Source organism: Cupressus sempervirens, chromosome 2 (assembly GCF_028749045.1).
Source record: "Cupressus sempervirens isolate cs-2001-9-10 chromosome 2, ASM2874904v1, whole genome shotgun sequence".
Taxonomy (NCBI): domain Eukaryota; kingdom Viridiplantae; phylum Streptophyta; class Pinopsida; order Cupressales; family Cupressaceae; genus Cupressus; species Cupressus sempervirens.
In genome coordinates, this window is record NC_143119.1 from 419812433 (window position 1) to 419832874 (window position 20442).

Sequence of the window (20442 nt, forward strand, 5' to 3'; positions counted from 1 at the left end):
TATGAAGGAATACTTGGTACGTTGGTGACACCTACCGTTGGACAATGTGACGTGGGAGGGTGAACACATTCTCCAACACCTGGCGTTGCATTTGTTTGAGGACAAGCAAAATTTGGGACGAGAGGACTGCTGTAATGTTCCCATTGTAAAATGAATAATAAATTAGACTTTTGTAATGGGTCGATTGATTTAATGTATCTCGGACCCATTTTTATTTTTTTGTTTCTGAAGTTTGTGTCGCCGTCGGCTATCTTTGTACACCCTCGGAAAGTTTCCCGACGGGTATTTAAGCATGGCTTGTAGGTAGTCTGTAAGTATGCTTTTGGATTATTTGTCTCTGTACTGCGGATTCCTATTGGAGTTCTCTGTAATTCGCCATTTTGGAAGTGAAAGATCTTCCTTATTTGGTTGGTGTGGTTTCGGTGGAATTCAACCCTCACCCTATTTCGTTGTTGCATGTATTACTTCACTTGGATCTGGCAAATCGGAGCACCATTGGTGGCAAATATTAATTGAAGATTTGTTCATCTTTGTTGGCTTATTTGTATCTAAAGTCTTTGGTTATATGAACGAATGTTCGCCCATTTCCATAACACAAAGTGCAGATTCCCCTACCGTACACTTGCATCATTCCTAAATTCTCCCCCACTCACCGATTATTTTCTACGCTTGGCATCATTTTCGTATGGCTTCCATACCTCCTTGTACGAACTCCTTATCGTACACCTCTATCAACAACACCCCTTCACTGTATACGCTTTGGTTTGACACTCTACTGTACAGTTCTCATAACTGTATAGCTTCCACCTTCCAGAGACCCCATTCACAACCATACAGTCCCATCTGTAGGCTCAGTTTCCACCGTACGGCTAGAACAATAGCTTCTGTACGGCCTCTATCCCTACACCGTATGGCTATAACTCCATATGGCCACTTCTGCCACACTGTACGACCCTCACTCAAAGGCTTGTATGACCATTTTTTCGGCCGGATCTAAAAAGTGGGAACATTACAGTCGCGGGAATATTACATTCATATTTCCTTCCCCTTCTTTGAAGTGATGTAATCGAGTAGGCTATCTTGGAGAAATTTTTGACAAACTTTCTATAGAACCCTGCCAATCCCATGAAACTTTTGACTTTTGCCACATTTTTAGGTATAGGCCATTCTTTAATTGGTTTGCTTTTTGATGGATCTATAGCTATTCCTTGAGCTGATATAATGTGTTCTAAATACTGAATTTTCTTTTGATAGAAAGTGCACTTAGACAATTTTCCATATAATTTATGTTCTCTGTAATGGTCCGCTTCCCAGTAGTAGATGCCGTAATACTCTTATCTTTTGTGACCTCTAATTTCCATTGTGCCAAGTTGCTGAAATGGATCGTACCATAGGGAAGAGAGAGAGGCCAAAAGGTGTACGGTAAGGGAATTGGCATATAGAGTTAGTGCTCAGCCGTACGACGACAGTAAGAATGGTCCATAGAGTGGCCAGGGCAGACCGTACGGTGGCAAGGGAAAACTGTATGATGGCAGCCATAATAGTTTGTACGCTGGTAAAGGATAGGGCCGTACGGTGGTGAAAGACAGGACTGTACGGTGGTGAAAGACAGGACTGTACGGTGGTAAAGGACAGGACTGTACGGTGGTATAGAACAGGTTTGTACTGTGGTGAAGGATAGGGTCGTATGGTGGTAAAGGGTAGGGCTGTACAATGGTGAAGGACAGGGCCGTATGGTGGTAAATAGCTCTAGTTTGTTTATTCTCTTGAAGTACGAAAATCTCAATCATGCAATCTAAACTTAGAGACCCAAATTCATCAAATAGAACCAAACAATAGTGGAGATTAGAACACAATAACCTTCAATTAGTATTTGCTAAAGATGGTACTTTGATTTCCCAGATTTGAGCAAGTATTACAGACGATGGAATAGGGTGAGGGTTGAATCCCACCGAAATCGGAATGGCCAAGTAGGGAAGATCTTTCACTTTCAAAGGCGAACAATGGAGAATCCCAATTGGAATTCATAGAACAAAGAAATAATCCAAATTGCATACCTACGACTACCTTCATGCTGTGCTTAAATACCCATCAGGTAAACCTTCTAAGGGTGAACAAAGATAGTCAATGGCCACAACTACCTATGGAAATGAATAAAAATAAAAATGGGTTTGAGATATATTAAATCAATCAACCCATTAACAAGGTTTAATTAAATGCATTTGTTTTATGACAGGGACATTACAGTCCTCCCAAAAATTTGCTTGTCGTCAAGCAAATGCAAATCTGGTTCTAGGAAACCTTCTGTAATCAGCTTCTTCAATTCCTTGTCAGGCATTAAGTAGATCTTCCCACCGAAGTAAATGATGTCATCAATAACTTTGTATCTTTCATCATGTACATAGCCATCCATCAACTCACATGCAAAAATGGTCTTGGAATACTCGACCAATAGATGGGCCCACCAATTATTCAAAGAATGGGGTGAGGTGTTGACTATCTTGTTTTTACTTGCAGTGTCTGGGACCAAATCTTGTTTAAAATTTGCCTCATCTTCTTGATTGTGACTTCCCTCGATCCTTTATTTGACATTCCTCTTAGCAGCACCTTGCCATCCGTCTCGAATGTAAAGTCCATCCTTTTGAAACTTTGGGTTCTGGTCAAGAGTTTCCAACCACTGGATGCCCAAAATGCTACCAGTATCAACCAAATCTATGACAAAGAAATCATCTGCCATAGTATAGTTTCCCATGAAAATTTGTAGCCGTGGGATCACATGAGTGCAAGTTAACAAGGTTCCTCCTTAACCTCAAATCCTCCATGCTCAACTGCGCATAGGCCTTTACTAGTGACCAAAGATGAATTGATGAAATTGAGTGTGGCACTACTAACAATCATGATTGGGACTCGTTTTCCATGAAGTGTGTCACGAACCTTGATGATACCACTTCCAGTCGATGTAGTGAGAGTAGCAATGTAACCCCCTTTTTGTATTAGGGCATTTATTCTCTCTTGCTGGGTAATTTCTTCATCAATTGCTATAGGTATTTGTCCTTCGTCATCATCAAGCATCACCTCAATGTAATGAATCTTTCCCTTCCCAAGGCACCAATGACTAGGTCTCCATGGTTCTTTGCACGTGAAACAAAGCTTTTTCTTCCTAAGCTCTTGCCTAGAATCTTCATCAAATTGAGATTTCTTTTGAACTATCTCCTTGTCCTTATCTTCTTGTGGGGATGGTGTTGGTGTAGCTGTGTGAGTTTTGAAGGAAGATGCGGCCGTGTCACGTACCTTCTTAATAGCTTTGTTGAGTGCACATGGGTTGAACCCTTTGATTTAGCCTCTCAAAGGCTCTCTCAGCCCATCCATGAATAACACAATTCGGCATCTTTCAGAGATTTTTGTGACTAGTATTGACAGCCTTTGGAACTTAGTGATGTAGTTGTCTTCCGTATCTGTTTGCTTTAGTTGAGTTAGATCTTTGAAGTTTAGGTCAGGATCCTTCCCATCGAAACGGTCAATGAGTCTCTTGGTGAACTCGACATAAGAGGTCACTTGGTTGTGACCGAGAGTGACTAATCCATGACGCCACCTCTCATGCGCCACTCCTAGATGAAGCGCTGTGAACTTGATTGTTTCCTCTTCGGGCATTGGATTGAGTTGGAAATAGGTATCCGCCTTTAGAACCCATGACTATGTGGTAATGACTCCAAATCCATCAAATGGCGATAAGTTTACCTTTCCAATCTTTCTCTTGAGATCATCATTAAAATAACCATGATTCGCCCCTCTAGAATTTCTCATTCTTAGATCAGCAGTCTCTGTAAGATATATCACCTTCCATATTTGCGTTTCGCAAATCTTCCTGAAGTTTTTCTTACATTTCCTCAAAAGTGGGCTCTCTTTGCGTGGTTCTTCCATCCTTGGAAGGAAGATGGATATCGAGGGTTGAGAGTGATAGGGGGTAAAGTTTGTCCTTCTCGAAATAGAATCGTCGCTATGCCCATTTTGTTCTCCTGTTGTCTTTCCCCTAGCCAATTTTTTTTGTAGAGTTTCCTGCATAAGCCTTTGGGTTTCGTTGATTTGCATTTGGTTTCTGTTTAGCTCTCTTAAAAGATTCATTAGTTCCGTCATAGGATCTTGATGATTTGCCATTCTACCACTAAGGTTATTTTGCCTTCTCCTTTGTGTATAAAATTGCATTCACTTCCATAGGTGGGCAAAATCAAAAGCTCTAATACCACTATAATGGTCCGCTTCCTAGTAGTAGACATCGTAATACTCTTTATCTTTTGTGACTAGTAATTTTTTATTGTGCCAAGTTGCTGAAATTGGTCATACCATGGGGAAGAGAGAGGCTAGAAGGTGTATGGTCAAGGAATTGGCATATAGATTTAGTGTTTAGTCGTACGGTGGTAGTAAGAATGGTCTATACAGTGGCCAGGGCAGGCCGTACGATGGCAAGGACAAATTGTATGATGGCAGCTAGAATAGTCCTTATGGTGATACAGGGCAGGGCCGTACGTTGGTGAAAGATAGGACTGTACGATGGTAAAGGATAGGGTCGTGCAGTGGTAAAGGACATGGCCGTACTATGGTGAAGGACAGCGTTGTATGGTGGTAAATAGTTCTAGTTTGTCTACTCTCTTGAAGTACGAAAATCTCAATCATGAAATCTAAACTTAGAGATCCAAATTCATTAGATAGAACCAAACAATAATGGAGATTAGAACACAAATAACCTTCAATTAGTATTTGCCAAAGATGGTTCTCCGACTCGCCAGATCTGAGCGAAGTATTATAGGCGACTGAATAGGGTGAGGGTTGAATCCCACCAAAACCGGAATAACCAAGTAGGGAAGATCTTTCACTTCCGAAATAGCGAACAACGAAGAATCTCAAATAGAATTTGCAGTACAAAGAAATAATCCAAATTGCATACCTACGACTACCTTCATGCCGTGCTTAAATACCCGTCGGGTAAACCTTCCGAGGGTGAACAAAGATAGCCGACGGCCACACCTACCTATGGAAACGAATAAAAATAAAAATAGGTCCGAGATATATTAAATCATTCAGCCCATTAACAAGGTTTAATTAAATGCATTTATTTTATGATGAGGATATTACATTCTCTCAACCTTTGTAAGACTTTTTCCAGATTTTCTTGATGTTCTTCCTCGTTCTTTGAATAGATTAGGATATCATCTATAAAGACTAGTACAAACTTATCTAGGCATTCTTGGAATATGCTATTCATTAAGTTCATAAAAGCTGCTGGAGTATTGGTTAACCCCAAAGGTAACACTGTGAATTCATAATGTCCATACCTAGTTCTGAAAACAATTTTGTGAATATCTTTGTCCTTGATACAAAGCTGGTGATATCCTGACCTCAACTCAATTTTTGAAAATACTGTAGTGCCTTTCATTTGATCAAAGAGGTCATCAATTCTAGGGAGTGGATTCCGGTTCTTGATAGTAACCTTATTGAGTTCTGTAATCTATGCATAACCTTACAGTTCCGTCCTTCCTAACAAACAATACTGGGGCTCCCCATGGTGATATACTGGGCCGAATCAGTTTCTTGTTTAACATATCCTATAATTGTATTCGCAACTCCATTAATTCTATGGTGGTCATCTGATATGGTGCCTGAGACATGAGTTCTACTCCTGGTAACAAATCTATGGTAAAATCAAAGACTTGAGATGGAGGTAGACTGGGGAGTTCTTCAGGAAACACATCCTAATAATTCTTTAGGTAGGGATATTTGTCTTCAAAAGATTCCTTTAATTTCTCTCTGATTTCTCCATTTTCAAAATTGTAGTCATCTCCATATATGGTGTGTCTATAGGATTTCTCATATCTTCAACTCTTACTGCAAAAATCTCGCAGGCTTTTCTTCCACATTTCTTAAGTTGCATGATAGATATCTGTTTTGATTTAATTTCATGTTTAATCCCAATAATACTTGTAGGCTTGCCTTGGTCATCCAAACAATCTACAGTTTTAGCAAGACAATCCACCTTGGCCTTATGCTCATTGAGCCAATTAATGCCTATAATAATCTCGTAAGACCCAAAGAGGTGCTACATACAGATTCAATTCAGTGGAGAAATTTGGAAAATCAACCCAAGCCTCAAACAAACACTGCTCTACCTTAGCCCTTAACTGGTTTGCATACTCGACTGTCCATGGTTTTGTCATAAAACTAGGTCTCTTTGGAAATCTACTTAATAATTTAGGTGATATAAAACATTTAGAAGCTCCAGTATCAATTAAAATAGAGACAGGGTTCCCGTAGATCTTACTTGGAGTTTCGATCAGTCCTATCTGTTGTTCAACTTGTCTATTGTCAAGGGCTGCGTGGATCCTTTGGTGATAAACATGCTTCTGTTGTGGAAGGGGTGGTCAATGCAGCTAATTGGTGTTTGGCTTGACCGGGCATTCATTAGCATAGTGATCTCCCCTACAATTGTGACATCCTGAAGGTGGCCCCTTCTTCTCATTGCTCTTATTATTCTTACTTGTACTGAAATTACTTGTAAAATCCTTGATTCCATTCCCGTTTGATTCTGGCTTGCTAAATTAATAATCCTTTAACTATTTCTTCTGAGATCCAATATCTGTACTTTGTGTATTCCAGTTTGTTTTCCTTTTATTATCCCGAATGGATTCATTTCTCTTGATTTTACATTCCTATTGGACAACCTTCTCTAAAGCTTCCTCCATGGTTCGAGGAGTGAGACCATCAACTGCTCCTCCTATTATATTATTCAGACCCATGATGAATTTCCTCATTTTCAAATTTCTATCTTGTTGATATGTTGGTACATACTTCAGTAATTAGGTAAATTTCTCCTAGCACTTGTGTACAGTCATGTCTCCTTGCTTCAAGTTTTGGAAATCCCACAATTTTTTGTCATAAAAGGTTTGGGGTAACCAACGATTCTTAAAAGTGGTTACAAATTTTTCCCAGGTAATTTTAGTGGTTTTAATGTTTTGCTCAACCTTGGTGTTTCCCCACCATGTAGTAGCTTCTCTAGTAAAGTGGTATATTCCCCAAACCGCTTTTGAGGTTTCTAAAAAGTTCCTAATTTCAAAGTACTGTTCCATTTCGGTTAACCAGGCCTCTACATCCTCTCGGGAGTCAGAATCATCAAATTTGGGTGGTTTGATCTTCTTAATATCTGCAGACAGATCAGTACTATTTATTGTTTCTTTTGTTTTTCAGTTTGAGTGGGTGAAGCTTGTGAGGTTCCCTTGTTCTATTCAGAGACTTCTATCTCTATTCTGAGAGGAGGCAAGGATTGCATTTCCTCTTGGTTCTGCCCCATCTAGGCTGCCATCTCATTTATTCTTTTTTCCATATTATCCAACTTCAGTTGCGTTTCTTGCAAAATCTGAAGTAATAAATCGGTAGATGATTGTGTGTTTTCATGGACCATGTCATGACTTGCAACGTTTTCATTGTTGCTCATTTTGTTTGTTCACCTATTTAACTTGGAAATTTAGAAAAAAATTGTATCAATTTATTGTATGCATTTTTTTTTAAAGTGTGTTTACATCAAATTTAAAGAGTTTGCGAGTGAATATTACATATGAATAAACCAATTTATTAATATTAATACTTTTACTGCTGCATTCACGGCAGCCTTATTTCCTCTACTAAGGATGTTTACATTATGGAATCTAAATTTTGCTTCTCAACATTCAGTTCTAATTTAGATTTGTACATATCCCGCACCATCCAAGATTTGTGGAAGTGCATAAGAGAGTTGCCCTGACGAGCGTTCCAGTTTTGGATTAGTTTGTTCCTATAAGTTGCTTTACTAGCAGGAGTCCACCTGACTCTTCTTCTTCATTCATTGCAAAGCCTGATTTAGAGTTTCATTGTCTTGGGGCATGGTGCAACAAGTGTACTCGAAGTTTGGCATGTTTTTAATTAAGTACAAGAAGATGGGATGTCGTGCCTTCTTGCGAAGTGTTTTATGTACTTGCATCCTATACAATTATTCTAAGAATTTTCAGGGTTACATGGAAGGTAGTGTGCCCTAGTTTCAGTGTTGAACCCAACATTCTGATACCATATGTAACAAATGGTTTTTCATAACAAAATAAAAACGATCGATAAAGAGTTTTCGCCAATTAAATTCCTTTTCATGGGACATTAATTGCTTTTAACTACCAACGATTAATTGAAAATAATTGTATCAATGATCAACTGAAATAATTAAAATAATGATTAACTAAAATAACTGTATCAATGATCAACTATAATAACGATTAACTGAAAATAACTGTATTAATAATCAACTGAATTAATTAAAATAACGATTAACTATCTTTCCCTACAAACACGTAAAGTAAATGCTTAACATGAAAAGAAGAAGAACATACAAGTAATATCCGGTGAGTCTTAGTTGGTTGTGCAAGCCTCGGCTTTTGGTAAGAGGAGAAGCATTGACTTAAGCTTAACCTCCCAAGCTCAGAACATACTTATCCCCACACAATCTATTGAATTAGAAAGACTCTCCCTACCCTGGGATCAAGCCTGGGGTACTTTTTAGTCTAGCCACTTGATCATTCCGGTGTTTAGAATGTCTGCATAGTTTTGGACGAACATGTTTGAATAATTGGCTCCACTGACATCAAGTGATAATAGATGACAAACATACCATTAAACGACTTTGGCCAACGTTTTCTGATGGGTTCATTGACTCGATCACCACCGCTCGACTTGACAACATGGAAACAATAATAGGGACAAGCATGAGCTATTAAATAAAATGATTTTAGTTTTATTTCATCATAACTGATTTTTTATTTCTATGTCAATGTAGATTCCATCTCACCTCTTCAACTTTTCCATGGCTATATAGCCGATGAGTCCTAGGTGCTCGGATCTTAGAGCAATCGGCTCCGTTCGTTGATTTCTCAACTGATTTATGAATAGCTATGTTCCCCGGGGATGCGTACCCGACCTAAAACCCCCCGTTTCGGGGACGGAGACGTCCCGGGAACGGGGGGACGGGTATGGGACGTCCCCCAGCTGTCCCCAAATTCCTTTTTTTTGCAGGGGACGTCCCCGAAACTTGGGGACGTGGGGGGACAAAAGGGGGACTGCCAGCCGTCCCCGGTACGGAAAGGGGACGTCTAGCTGTCCCCCGACCGTACCGGGTACGGCCGGCCGTCTCCCTTTTTTGCAAGCTCAAAACATAAAAAAAAACCATAAAAAAAACATTTGTTGTGTCTTTTTTGGTTGGCTAGTGGGCCCCACTCCTCCAAAAACCCTAAAATGTATATAACTCAACACATCTAAATTGTTTTAACCATTCTTTGGTTTTCATTTTATGTTGCAGCCGGCTGAAGTTTTCATTTTGCAAGTAGAGGAGGTAATAGTTTTGCTTCCAAGAGCTTGACCAAGGGTTTGATCTTCTATTTTGTCCACCAAGTAAGTATAAAACTCTTTGTGCTTTCATCTATCATTTTTTTAATAAATTTGTAACTTGCAAAGTTTGATTTTTTTTTATTTTTTCATTGTTTCAGTTCATATATCTATTCAATTGCATATTTAAACACAATGAGCAGCAGTGGGAGTACAAGTAGTAGTAGTGAAGAAGAAAATGTAGAGGTTGATGTTGTTAGTAGTGACACTAGGCAAAAACCCAATCCTAAAGCTGATTTGTTTAAATGCCCTTCCGACATTATGAAGAATTTTGCAAAGGGTCCTTTCAATAGGAAAAAACCTCTTCTCCAATATGTCACACCTAGGCCAAAAGATAAAAAGAATTCGGGAGGGACTAGGGTGTGGGATTGTCATGTTTGTCTTGATGTGAAATGTCCCTTTACTGATTTTGTATGATATTTCAAGCCTCTAATCAGATCTTTAAAATCAAACAACCAATATTTCAAAGATCCACCAATTTCTCAATAAACCCCAAATCGGCTATGCCGAAAATAGTGCCAAAAACTTCACAGCTTCACATGTTATTAGTAAATCTGAAAGTGGACATTTTTACAGAAATTTGAGCAGCATAATAGCCTATAAAATGACATTTCCAGATCTGTATAACATGCACACAATAGCTCCCAAACGGAGGACAAAACAATGCTCATCGAGCTCCCGAAAATAGCGCAAAATAGCCCGGAATCACCACAAAAACTTAATAATCTATCACAGAAGTATAATCATATCAAAATACATATATTCAGCTCTATTTTAACATTTAAAAGTCTGAAATATAGCAGCAACCCAAACTGATATGAAATACTCAACTGAAAACACCAAACTCTTACAAAAAACGCACTCGAAAAACCACAAATCTGCACTGTTCAGCACAAAGGCAAACTCTGCATGAGCATGCACATGGAATGGCTTCAAACTCCTGTCCTTAGCCTTCCTGAAAACTTGCAAACTCTCGTTCTTGGGTCTCCTTCTCCACAGGTTTGGCAGCCTCTGAAGAATAACAAAGAAATGCGCAACAATCAAGTTCTGGAATGAGCTCAAAATGCCTCCAAACTCCTTAAAAGAGGGCATAACCCTAATTCACGTCCAAGAGGGGTTAATAAAACATATTTTAATAATAATTTTCATTTATTAGTCCATTAGCTTCCAAAGATTATCTCCTTTTTTCGAAACTTCACCTTTTTGGGCTTGCCTGCCTTAGAAAAGATTATTATTTTTTAATTATTTGGAAAGGGGACATGACAAGTCCTCCCCTTCCAAATATTGCTTGTCCTCAAGCAATGGTTGAACAATAAACCAATCAATCCACCTGGATCCCAAATGTAGTCATGAACTATACTATTGTCAATTAACATAGGCTCCTACAATATCCTCTGCAATATGACCAAGAGGAATCCATAATCAAACTGACAATTACTGCTCAACCAAACTCTAAAGTCACAACTTCCACAGTTAGAAACCCACGAGACACAAACTCTTAGAACATCAAAACCCAAGTGAAGTGGACAAATCAAACTACCAACACAGTAAATACCATCAACGCATCCCACTGGCCTATACGGAATGTACAATCCAACTCTGCAACAATGGTGAATGCTCCCGAATGAAACTGTACCAAGTATGGAGAATCCACACACTATACAACTCCTGCAGTCAACACAACTTTGCAGATCACCGGCCACTGTCTTATAACCATAACTCCCATGCACCCCTGATGGTGAAAAGCCATCACAAGATAAACAGCAAGAAATGGAACCCAAACCAAATTTGCCTGCCATCAACTCCTCAACACAAGGATCAAATGCGAACTGATGTACATTCCTTGCAATATAATGTTGATAAAGAAAACCAACCTCAGTCAACAGCTCACCATGAACAAGTGATGCAATCCACTGTGACTGATCACCAACTAAGTCAGGAGATGTCATAGCCAAAGGAGTAGAATCAATAACAACACCTGCTGAAGCATCACTCCAAAACTCTTGCTCTAAGTCATGTATTATCAAGCTGTCAACTGTAGAACCTATCGCCATGTCGTGCCCATCACAACTCTCATCCTGAGGCGTCAAACTATCCCATAACTGATGATAAGCACTGGGAACCAAAGTACATCTCTGTATCATCATCTCATCAACATGGTCATCAAAGGTAAATTGATGAGCATACCTCACAATGTAATGCCAATAGAATGCACCAATCTCAGTTAGTGGCTCAGACTGCAATCCAGATGTAACTAATTGTAATCGATCACTAACCAAGTTGGAACTGACTACTACCTCTGAAGAAATCACCAAGGGAGTAGTATTACTAGCAGGAACCATGCCAACTGTCAGCTCACCAACATCACACATGGTCTTTGATACAACATCTCTAGTCTCCGTGCCATTAGTACTAGAGGTCACCACCATGTCAGGCATACCACAACAATCTGCTGCAGCACCCAACTCAACTGAACCTGACTCTAATAGGGATGAACTTGATATGCCAATGTTAGTATCAAGGATGGATGCATCCCCATCTCCACTATCTTTGACAATCTCGACCATGGACATCCTCGGATCACCAAACACCACAGCTTGTGACTGTACAGAATCTAGTAAAGACTGTAGTTGCTCTAACTCCATGGTCACCTTAGTCAAATGAAATTGTGACTCCTTGAAAGCCAACTGTGTACTCTCAAGAATCTCAGAAGTTACCTCGAGTTGCTGAGTAAGCTCACTCACCTCATCTTCCTTGGCCAATAATGCGTCATATGCTGTACTCCCCCACTCCGTAAGATAATCTCTGTTGGCTACCAACTGCATATAATTCTGTCTCAAAATCCGAATAGCCTCCCATAAAGAGTGGATCTCTGTCAAGGAAAGATAACTGCCTTCTTGCTCATCACTAGTAGGAGAACCCCATCCATAATGCTAACAACTGATGAGTAGCATCAAAATGCTGGCAAGCGATAGCAATGTCTCTCTCACTAACTCTCAACTAATTAGACACATGATGGCACTGGCTAGACTGTCTCCTACAAACCTCCTCTGATGCACTATCTAAAGGAGTATCCTCAAAGTTACTAGTCTCTAGAGTATTACCATCCATATCCTGTGAATCAACTCCAAAGCTCATATCAACATATGGAATATCAAAAACTGTAGCAGTGATGTCTAACTCCTCTGTACCAAAAGAAACTGCCAAGGAAACTAAGTCTTCAAAACTACCCACTGCATCCTCCTGGATGTCATCAATGCCAATATGATCCTGAGACTCATCTGTACACACTGCCAAATATGAAAGATCATCAACACATTCCAGCAAAAATGGTCGACTGGATATATGAACAAAGCCCAACACTGGTGTATAAAAACTAATACTAGCATCGGACAAGCTGCTGGCACAAGAAAAGACAACACCGTGCAATCTGCTAATCAAATCCATGATAGCACCCAAACAAACATTGCTACCAAAAAGTGTTAAAGATCTCTAGTCAACTGAATCCCAAACACCAATATAACAATCTCGAGTCCATATCTGTAAACTAGAATCAGCTGGTAACTCAAGAAAACTCCTCACCTGAGTAATATGACCAACACCAACTAACTCCACATACCTGTCATGATCAGATAATGAAGTCACAATACTGTCTTTGTTCACTTTCAGCTGGCTGGACAAATCATGTGAAGTACTACCAGCCTCAACCTCATGTGTCGAAGCATCTAACTGTGCCTGGTACTCTTTCTTAGCAAAGTCATGAATGCTCAATGTCTGCTCATCTCTACCAGGTATCTCACCATCATGCACAACAACATCCTCATAATCATCATCTGAACCCACTACACTATAGTCACTACCTGTTGTAACTATACCATCCTGAATACCTGTGACATCACCCTTTGACGACCTGTATACAATTGTCTCAATTTGAGTATCAAGTTGACCATTACTATCAATTTGCGTAATATCCTTTCTCACTACCTCCTGTGGCGAAGTAGAATCTGAGACCTCTACTTGGCTATAAGCTAGTTTCTCAAACTCCTCATGCAAGTTCTTGGTAATTGTGTCATCTGCCCTGTGAGAAAATCTGCCAAATAGAAATCTAGTCAACTTATCCACCTTAGCTGGGTCAGACAACATGTCATTCATCATACGGTGGTGCTCAACCAACTGTTCAGACATGTCATGGCTTATTTTCTTAAGTTTATCTCGAATGTCTAAATAACCATCCTTTCTACTATTCTGACTCTGGATATCACTTGTCCAAGATCGTGTCCTCTGAGACTCTGTACTATACCTGTCCATTCTGGATAAAGTAGAGTGTAACCCCAATAGGTTATAACTTCTTCAAACACCAAGAACTAACATGCAAATATTTAGAAGTAGCATGCAACCATAGATTTTGACATGCAGCTGATTAGAAGCAACATGCAACTACCAAATTCACCAAGAACTAACATGCAAATGATTAGAAGTAGCACGCAACCATAGATTTTGACATGCAGCTGATTAGAAGCAACATGCAACCACCAAGTTCACCAAGAACTAACATGCAAATGATTAGAATTAGCATACAACCATAAATTTTGACATGCAAGATTTTGGTAATTGTCAAAACTGACATGCAAACTTCTACAATCTCTCAAGCTAGCAAGATCCTAGCTCTGATACCACTGAAATGTCCCTTTACTGATTTTGTATGATATTTCAAGCCTCTAATCAGATCTTTAAAATCAAACAACCAATATTTCAAAGATCCACCAATTTCTCAATAAACCCCAAATCGGGTATGCCGGAAATAGTGCCAAAAACTTCACAGCTTCACATATTATTAGTAAATCTGAAAGTGGACATTTTTACAGAAATTTGAGCAACATAACAGCCTATAAAATGACATTTTCAGATCTGTATAACATGCACACAATAGCTCCCAAACGGAGGACAAAACAATGCTCATCGAGCTTCCGAAAATAGCACAAAATAGCCCGAAATCACCACAAAAATTTAATAATCTATCATAGAAGTATAATCATATCAAAATACATATATTCAGCTCTATTTTAACATTTAAAAGTCTAAAATACAGCAGCAACCCAAACTGATATGAAATACTCAACTGAAAATACCAAACTCTTACAAAAAACACACCCGAAAAACCACAAATCTGCACTGTTCAGCACAAAGGCAAATTCTGCATGAGCATGCACATGGAATGACTTCAAACTCCCGTCCTTAGCCTTCCTGGAAACTTGCAAACTCCCGTTCTTGGGTCTCCTTCTCCATAGGTTTGGCAGCCTCTGAAGAATAACAAAGAAATGCGCAACAATCAAGTTCTGGAATGAGTCCAAAATGCCTCCAAACCCCTTAAAAGAGGGCATAACCCTTACTGACATCCAAGAGGGGTTAATAAAACATATTTTAATAATAATTTTCATTTATTAGTCCATTAGTTTCCAAAGATTATCTCCTTTTTCCGAAATTTCACCTTTTTGGGCCTGCCTGCCTTAGAAAAGATTATTATTTTTTAATTATTTGGAAAGGGGACATGACATGATGATTTTAGGGGCAGCTATACAAGAGTGAAGTCACATTTTTTAGGTGTTACATGCCAAGGAGTCAAAGCTTGTCCTAACCTAACCGATGAACAAAAATTAGAATGTCAAAGATTGCACTTAGAGGCTGAAATGGAGGGGCAAAATTTGACAGTGACATCACCATCCATTCCCTCACAATCATCTAGGCATATTTCATTCGCCATTGGTACTAGTGGCAGCCCTAGTGGGTCTAGAGGGAAGAGAAAGATAAGTAGTAGTGAGAAGGGCTCGATGGAAAGTATGTTTAATGCACAGGCAAAGGAGAAGTGTGAGGCATCCATTGGTAGATTCTTTATTGCTAATGGTATCCTATATAATGCAGCCCGTTCCACTTATTATAAACAAATGGTGAAAGATATTATGAGCATGAATTCCTCATTTGTGCCCCCCGGTGAGCATAAGCTACGAACCACTATCCTAGATGAAGAGTACTCAAAGGTTGTTTTATTATTTGAGGATATGAGACGCACTTGGATTAGGACAGGCTGCTCGATTGTGATGGATGGATGGACCGATGTTAGACATCGGCCACTCATCAATATCATTGTCACATCCCCTGCTGGCTCTTATTTTTTGAGAGCCATAGATTGCTCAGGAAAGAAGAAGGATGCGGATTTTCAGTTCACCATTTTGCGAGATGCCATAGAGGAGATTGGGCCCTCTAATGTTGTACAGGTTATCACAGATTCTGCACCTGTGTGCAAATCAGCAGGTTTGATGATAGAGGGTGCTTATATGCACATATTTTGGACCCCTTGTTGTGTTCATTCCTTGAACAATGCATTGAAAGACATAGGGAAGATTGAGTGGGTGAAGCAAGCGGTGTTAAAAGCTAGAGAAGTGCAAATGTTTATTTGCAACCACCACACTTCACTTGCTCTATTCAGGTCCTTCTCTAAGAAGGAGTTCTTCAAACTAGCTGAGACAAGGTATGTCAATTATAATTATAGTTTACTTTTAATTTGTTTTAACTTTAAGTTATTTAAAAAAAATATTTATAAGTTTACTTACATGTGATGCTTTTTGTTTTAAATTTTAATCATTAATATTTAAGTTTAAATTTTTAATTTTTAATTGTTGCTATAGGTATTGCACATATTTCATCTTGATGGAGAGGATGATTGAGGTGTATGAGGCCCTTCAATTGATGGTGGTGAATCCAGAGTGGGGACGATGGTCTCATTCTAAGTCCACTGAAGGAAAAGCGGTGAGGCAAAGGATCCTTGATGAGAGTTGGTGGTCCACAATGAAGTAAGTTGTTGGTTTTTAAATTTACTATTAGTCTTTTGCTTGCTGATTTTCCTACTAATAATCTTAAAATTCTTAAAATTCTAATTCTGATTTTTTTTTGTTGGCATTTTGATCTTGCAGAGACATTTGCTCTATCACAGCACCCATTGTTGATGTCATTAGATATGCTGATACTGATGCTCCTAGTTTAGGAGAGATCTATGAGACTATTGACAGCATGTTGGGTAAGATGAAGAGAATTGTTGCGGCAAAGGATCCTACATTGGGCTTTTATGAGGAGCATATTAGGCCTATTGTGACGCGGAGGTGGAACATAATGAATACCTCGCTTCATATGGTAGCATTTGCTCTAAATCCCAAATGGTATGCACAGTTGGGTGGAAGGGGTCTCCCATGTGATGATCCTGAGGTTTTGGATGGCTTCACAAAAGCAATTGATAAAATGTATTCAGCTCAAGATGCCTCTACTCTTCGTGCACAGTTCCTTAGACTTCACCAACTTTCGTGGCCCAAACTTGGGTAAGCCACAAGCAAGGTTGGATGGAGTTGTTTTGGCACAGAGGGATCCTATTGGATGGTGGACTTGGCATGGGAGAGATACACCTGAGTTAAAGATACTTGCCGGTCGCCTCCTTTCACAGGTTGCTAGTTCTTCAGCTGCAGAGAGGAACTGGTCCACATATTCATATATCCACTCTATCAAGAGGAATAGACTTACCTCTAAAAGAGCGGAGAAGCTAGTGACAGTGCATCATGCTCTTCGACTTGCCCATCGCCAGACTCCAGAGTATAGGCAGATACCAGCTTTGCGATGGGATGTTGAACCTGAGGATGTGGCCCAGATAGATGAGGATGACATAGCACCAGGACTGGTTGGGGTTCCATTAGATGAGACTACGCTTCCTGTGGAGGATGACAGTGAGGAGGATTCTGATTTTGATGCCATGGATTAGTAGAGGCAGAATAGGAGCAGCAGTCTGCTTCATTTTCTATGTTTTGCTTTTTATGTTGAACATGAACATGATTATGATACATTGATTATATGATACTTATTATTTTATGGCAGCCTATAGCTTTGGGCATATTTTGATTTTGATTTTCAGATTTATGATTTATCATGCTTATCATTATGAGTCTTATGATATTGACAATGGTTAATAACTTAATGTTCATTGTTCAGTGTTCTCTGATATTGTATTGATATGCACTTTGAGAATTGGATACTAAAATACTAAATAGTAAAATACTAAAATCGGATATTATTTCATAGATGGCATTCAAATGTTGTATGTTATGGTTCTATAATGTTTAAATGACATGCTTTGTGCTTAGTTTCATATGAATGACATGTATATTTACAAATTTCAATGTATATACTATATTTTAAAATTTTCCTATATATATAGCCGTCCCCGTCCCCCCCAGTCCCCAAAATCGCCAAAAAAATTTGCCGTCCCGAAAACCTGTCTCGTCGTCCCCCACCGTCCCCATACCGGAAACTTGGGGGAACATAGATGAATAGTATATGTTCTAGCTTATCACAATTTGTGATTTGAAGAATGTATTCTTTAAGACTTGTAGAAAATATCATTTGATTTCTAATCTCCAATGGCATAGTAAATCAAGATTTCATAATATGGTTACTTGGCTCTTATTTGCCATAAACAACTCTAACTTAGAAAAGGTCTAACCTATGATATTAAGCAAGATATTTTGCATCATGATAAGAGTTGTAGCTTACTGCTATGTAAATTGGATTTGCTGTAACAATTGAATAAGAAAATCATATTGCAAAGTTTGGATTTTGGATAACCACATGACCTGGAATAATCTGAAAAAGAAATGGAGTTTTGTTGGACGCTTAGCAACCTACCTCACCTTTGACTGTAAAATTCTAGAACGCTAATCCCTAGTATGAAGATAGCTCACAATTTCGGTAGAATAATAGTATAATAAAGAAATCATGGGAAGGAACAATGCAATTGTTACCAGTTGATAATTGCAAAGATATTGAGTGCTATGAAAAAAATGTGATCAGTAATATGGAAGAAGATAGGTGATGAACATAGAAGTCAGATGTTTTAACAAGGAAGTTGGGGGATGGAAAAAATGATGTCTTTTGTCTCCCTTGACTTCAAAATATAAAGAGATAATATGTCTCTTTGGCTTCCAAGAAGCCGTAACATAAAAGAAGTGTCTTGGCTCTTGGACGCCAAATAAATATGCCAAGTGTTTCAAATGGTTTCAAGTAAGAAAATGAATAAAAAGATTGAAAAAGATTTGAAGGTTATAAATTGAAAGTAATTATGGTTTATATTTATTTACATGCACGCAAATATACTTATGAGGTGGCATCATCCTATTATAAAAGAAATAATAATATTATGGTGCCACTTTATTCTTATATCTATGTGTACGTACATAGGTATTTATTGTAATTATGTGGTGGAAAGATCAATCAAAATCCTTTGAGGTACGTATTATATATTATTTTAAGTATTATATGTTTTAAAATGTTTACTTGATAGCTCATGCGGGTCCTTCAATTGTATCTTAGAGTTCAAGTCGCTAGGTCCCTACCAAGGCAATTTAAGGTCATACGTGTCAATCTGATAATTGGACTAAGGCAGTATCCCATTCTGTTGATCCTGTTTAGCAATGCTTTTCCCCTTCATCTTCTCCTGCAATCACCTGTGCAATATTTCCATGATAATAACAAGTTCCATAATAATTTTCAAATTAACAATTAAAAGTATTTAATTATTAACCTTAATTCTAAAATCAAGCAACTGCTAAACATCACATTATAAATAATGGATACCGACCATCTTCATTAAACAATTAATACAACGGATATAAATAACTACCTACTTCACATGATTATGAAAGAAAAATCCGTTCAGGCTAATGACTATGAATAAATTTAAAATTAGTTCAAAATTTGGGATGTAACAATAACCCCAATCAAAATCAATCAAGAAACGTGAGATATCAAGTCAAGGTGGGAACTCATCAATACCAATCTCCAAAGACAAGTGTGATGGGGCAATATTTATGGTAAAACTAGTTTCAAAGAAGAGAGAAATGCCCTCAAGTATGTCTCCCAAATATGAATTAGAATGTGAAGCCAAGTCAGATAGACTTGGAACGAAACCATCCTGAAATCAAAAATCAGAAGAACCGATGAAGTCTTTTTGGGTTAAAGTTCTATAAGCCATCCTGACTATCAACTCTGATGTAACAGGTAGTGGGTGAATCTGAATTAGATCCACAAACCCATTAAGTGCTAGAGAATTATTCCCGACACTAGATGGAGGAATTAGGGAGATACAAGGATCATCATAGATTAAATCAAAGTTATATACCATGTACAGATGATCAGCCAAACCAATTGCAATGAGATCACCATTCTTTTGTTGATCATACGCTGCCTCTAAGGTAACTCCTCTGTGTTGCCCTTTTATGTTAGTTGATATACTAGAAGCAGATTATGTGCAATCTCAGGAATGTAGAAAACATTGCTCACTATTCCAATACGCAAATTAATATTAGCTACTGAAACAACATTCACAAGCGGATTGCTTGTTTTTCAGAGTTGATCATATGATGGGTCATGGAGAGAATCTAGAACTACATAGTCAGGTGAACTGGTAATGTATTTTGATGTTCCTAAATCAAGGAACTGACCAATGTTCCTAGGTGCATGAGCTGTGATCAAGGCAAGACCTTTGATGCTTTTGAATCAAGGATCAAACTAATGTTCCTAGGTGCATGAGTTGTGATTAGGCATGACCCTTTTCCTTGTGACTAGGATAACTGTCTTCATGTACCTTGTTCTCATGCTCCTTGAGTAATTCGTTTAACATAAGGATTTCCTTTTTGTAACAATGTTCTTCAAAATAGGTTTTCTTGCAAATACCACATTTTGGTCTCCTTTCTCAGGATTAGACTCTTTTGCTGAGGTTATTTTGGAGGAGTGTCACCTAATACATGAGATTTGGTGACATCAGTTTGATGAATTTTGGAATGTTCCCTGGTCAACTTTTCACAGAAAATCTCAAATGATGGCACATCAAATTGATTATCCAGCCCATGCATAGTAGCATATAAAGAAGTGGCAAAACAAGAAAAAACACTCATTAAT

The 20442-nt window shown here is 38.5% G+C and overlaps 2 protein-coding genes across 5 annotated transcripts in view; both read left to right on the plus strand.

The window, feature by feature from the left end:
- The window catches only part of LOC149572881 (ubiquitin carboxyl-terminal hydrolase 26-like), a 144973-nt gene that overhangs the window by 87868 nt on the left and 36663 nt on the right, over positions 1-20442 (plus strand). The window lies entirely within an intron of this gene.
- On the plus strand, positions 14106-17400 carry LOC149572882 (uncharacterized). The gene is made up of 3 exons (XM_089813976.1): positions 14106-15976; positions 16134-16298; positions 16419-17400. Exons 1-3 carry the CDS (start codon positions 15138-15140, stop codon positions 16819-16821), a joined length of 1407 nt encoding a protein of 468 aa, XP_089670102.1. The 5' UTR covers positions 14106-15137; the 3' UTR covers positions 16822-17400.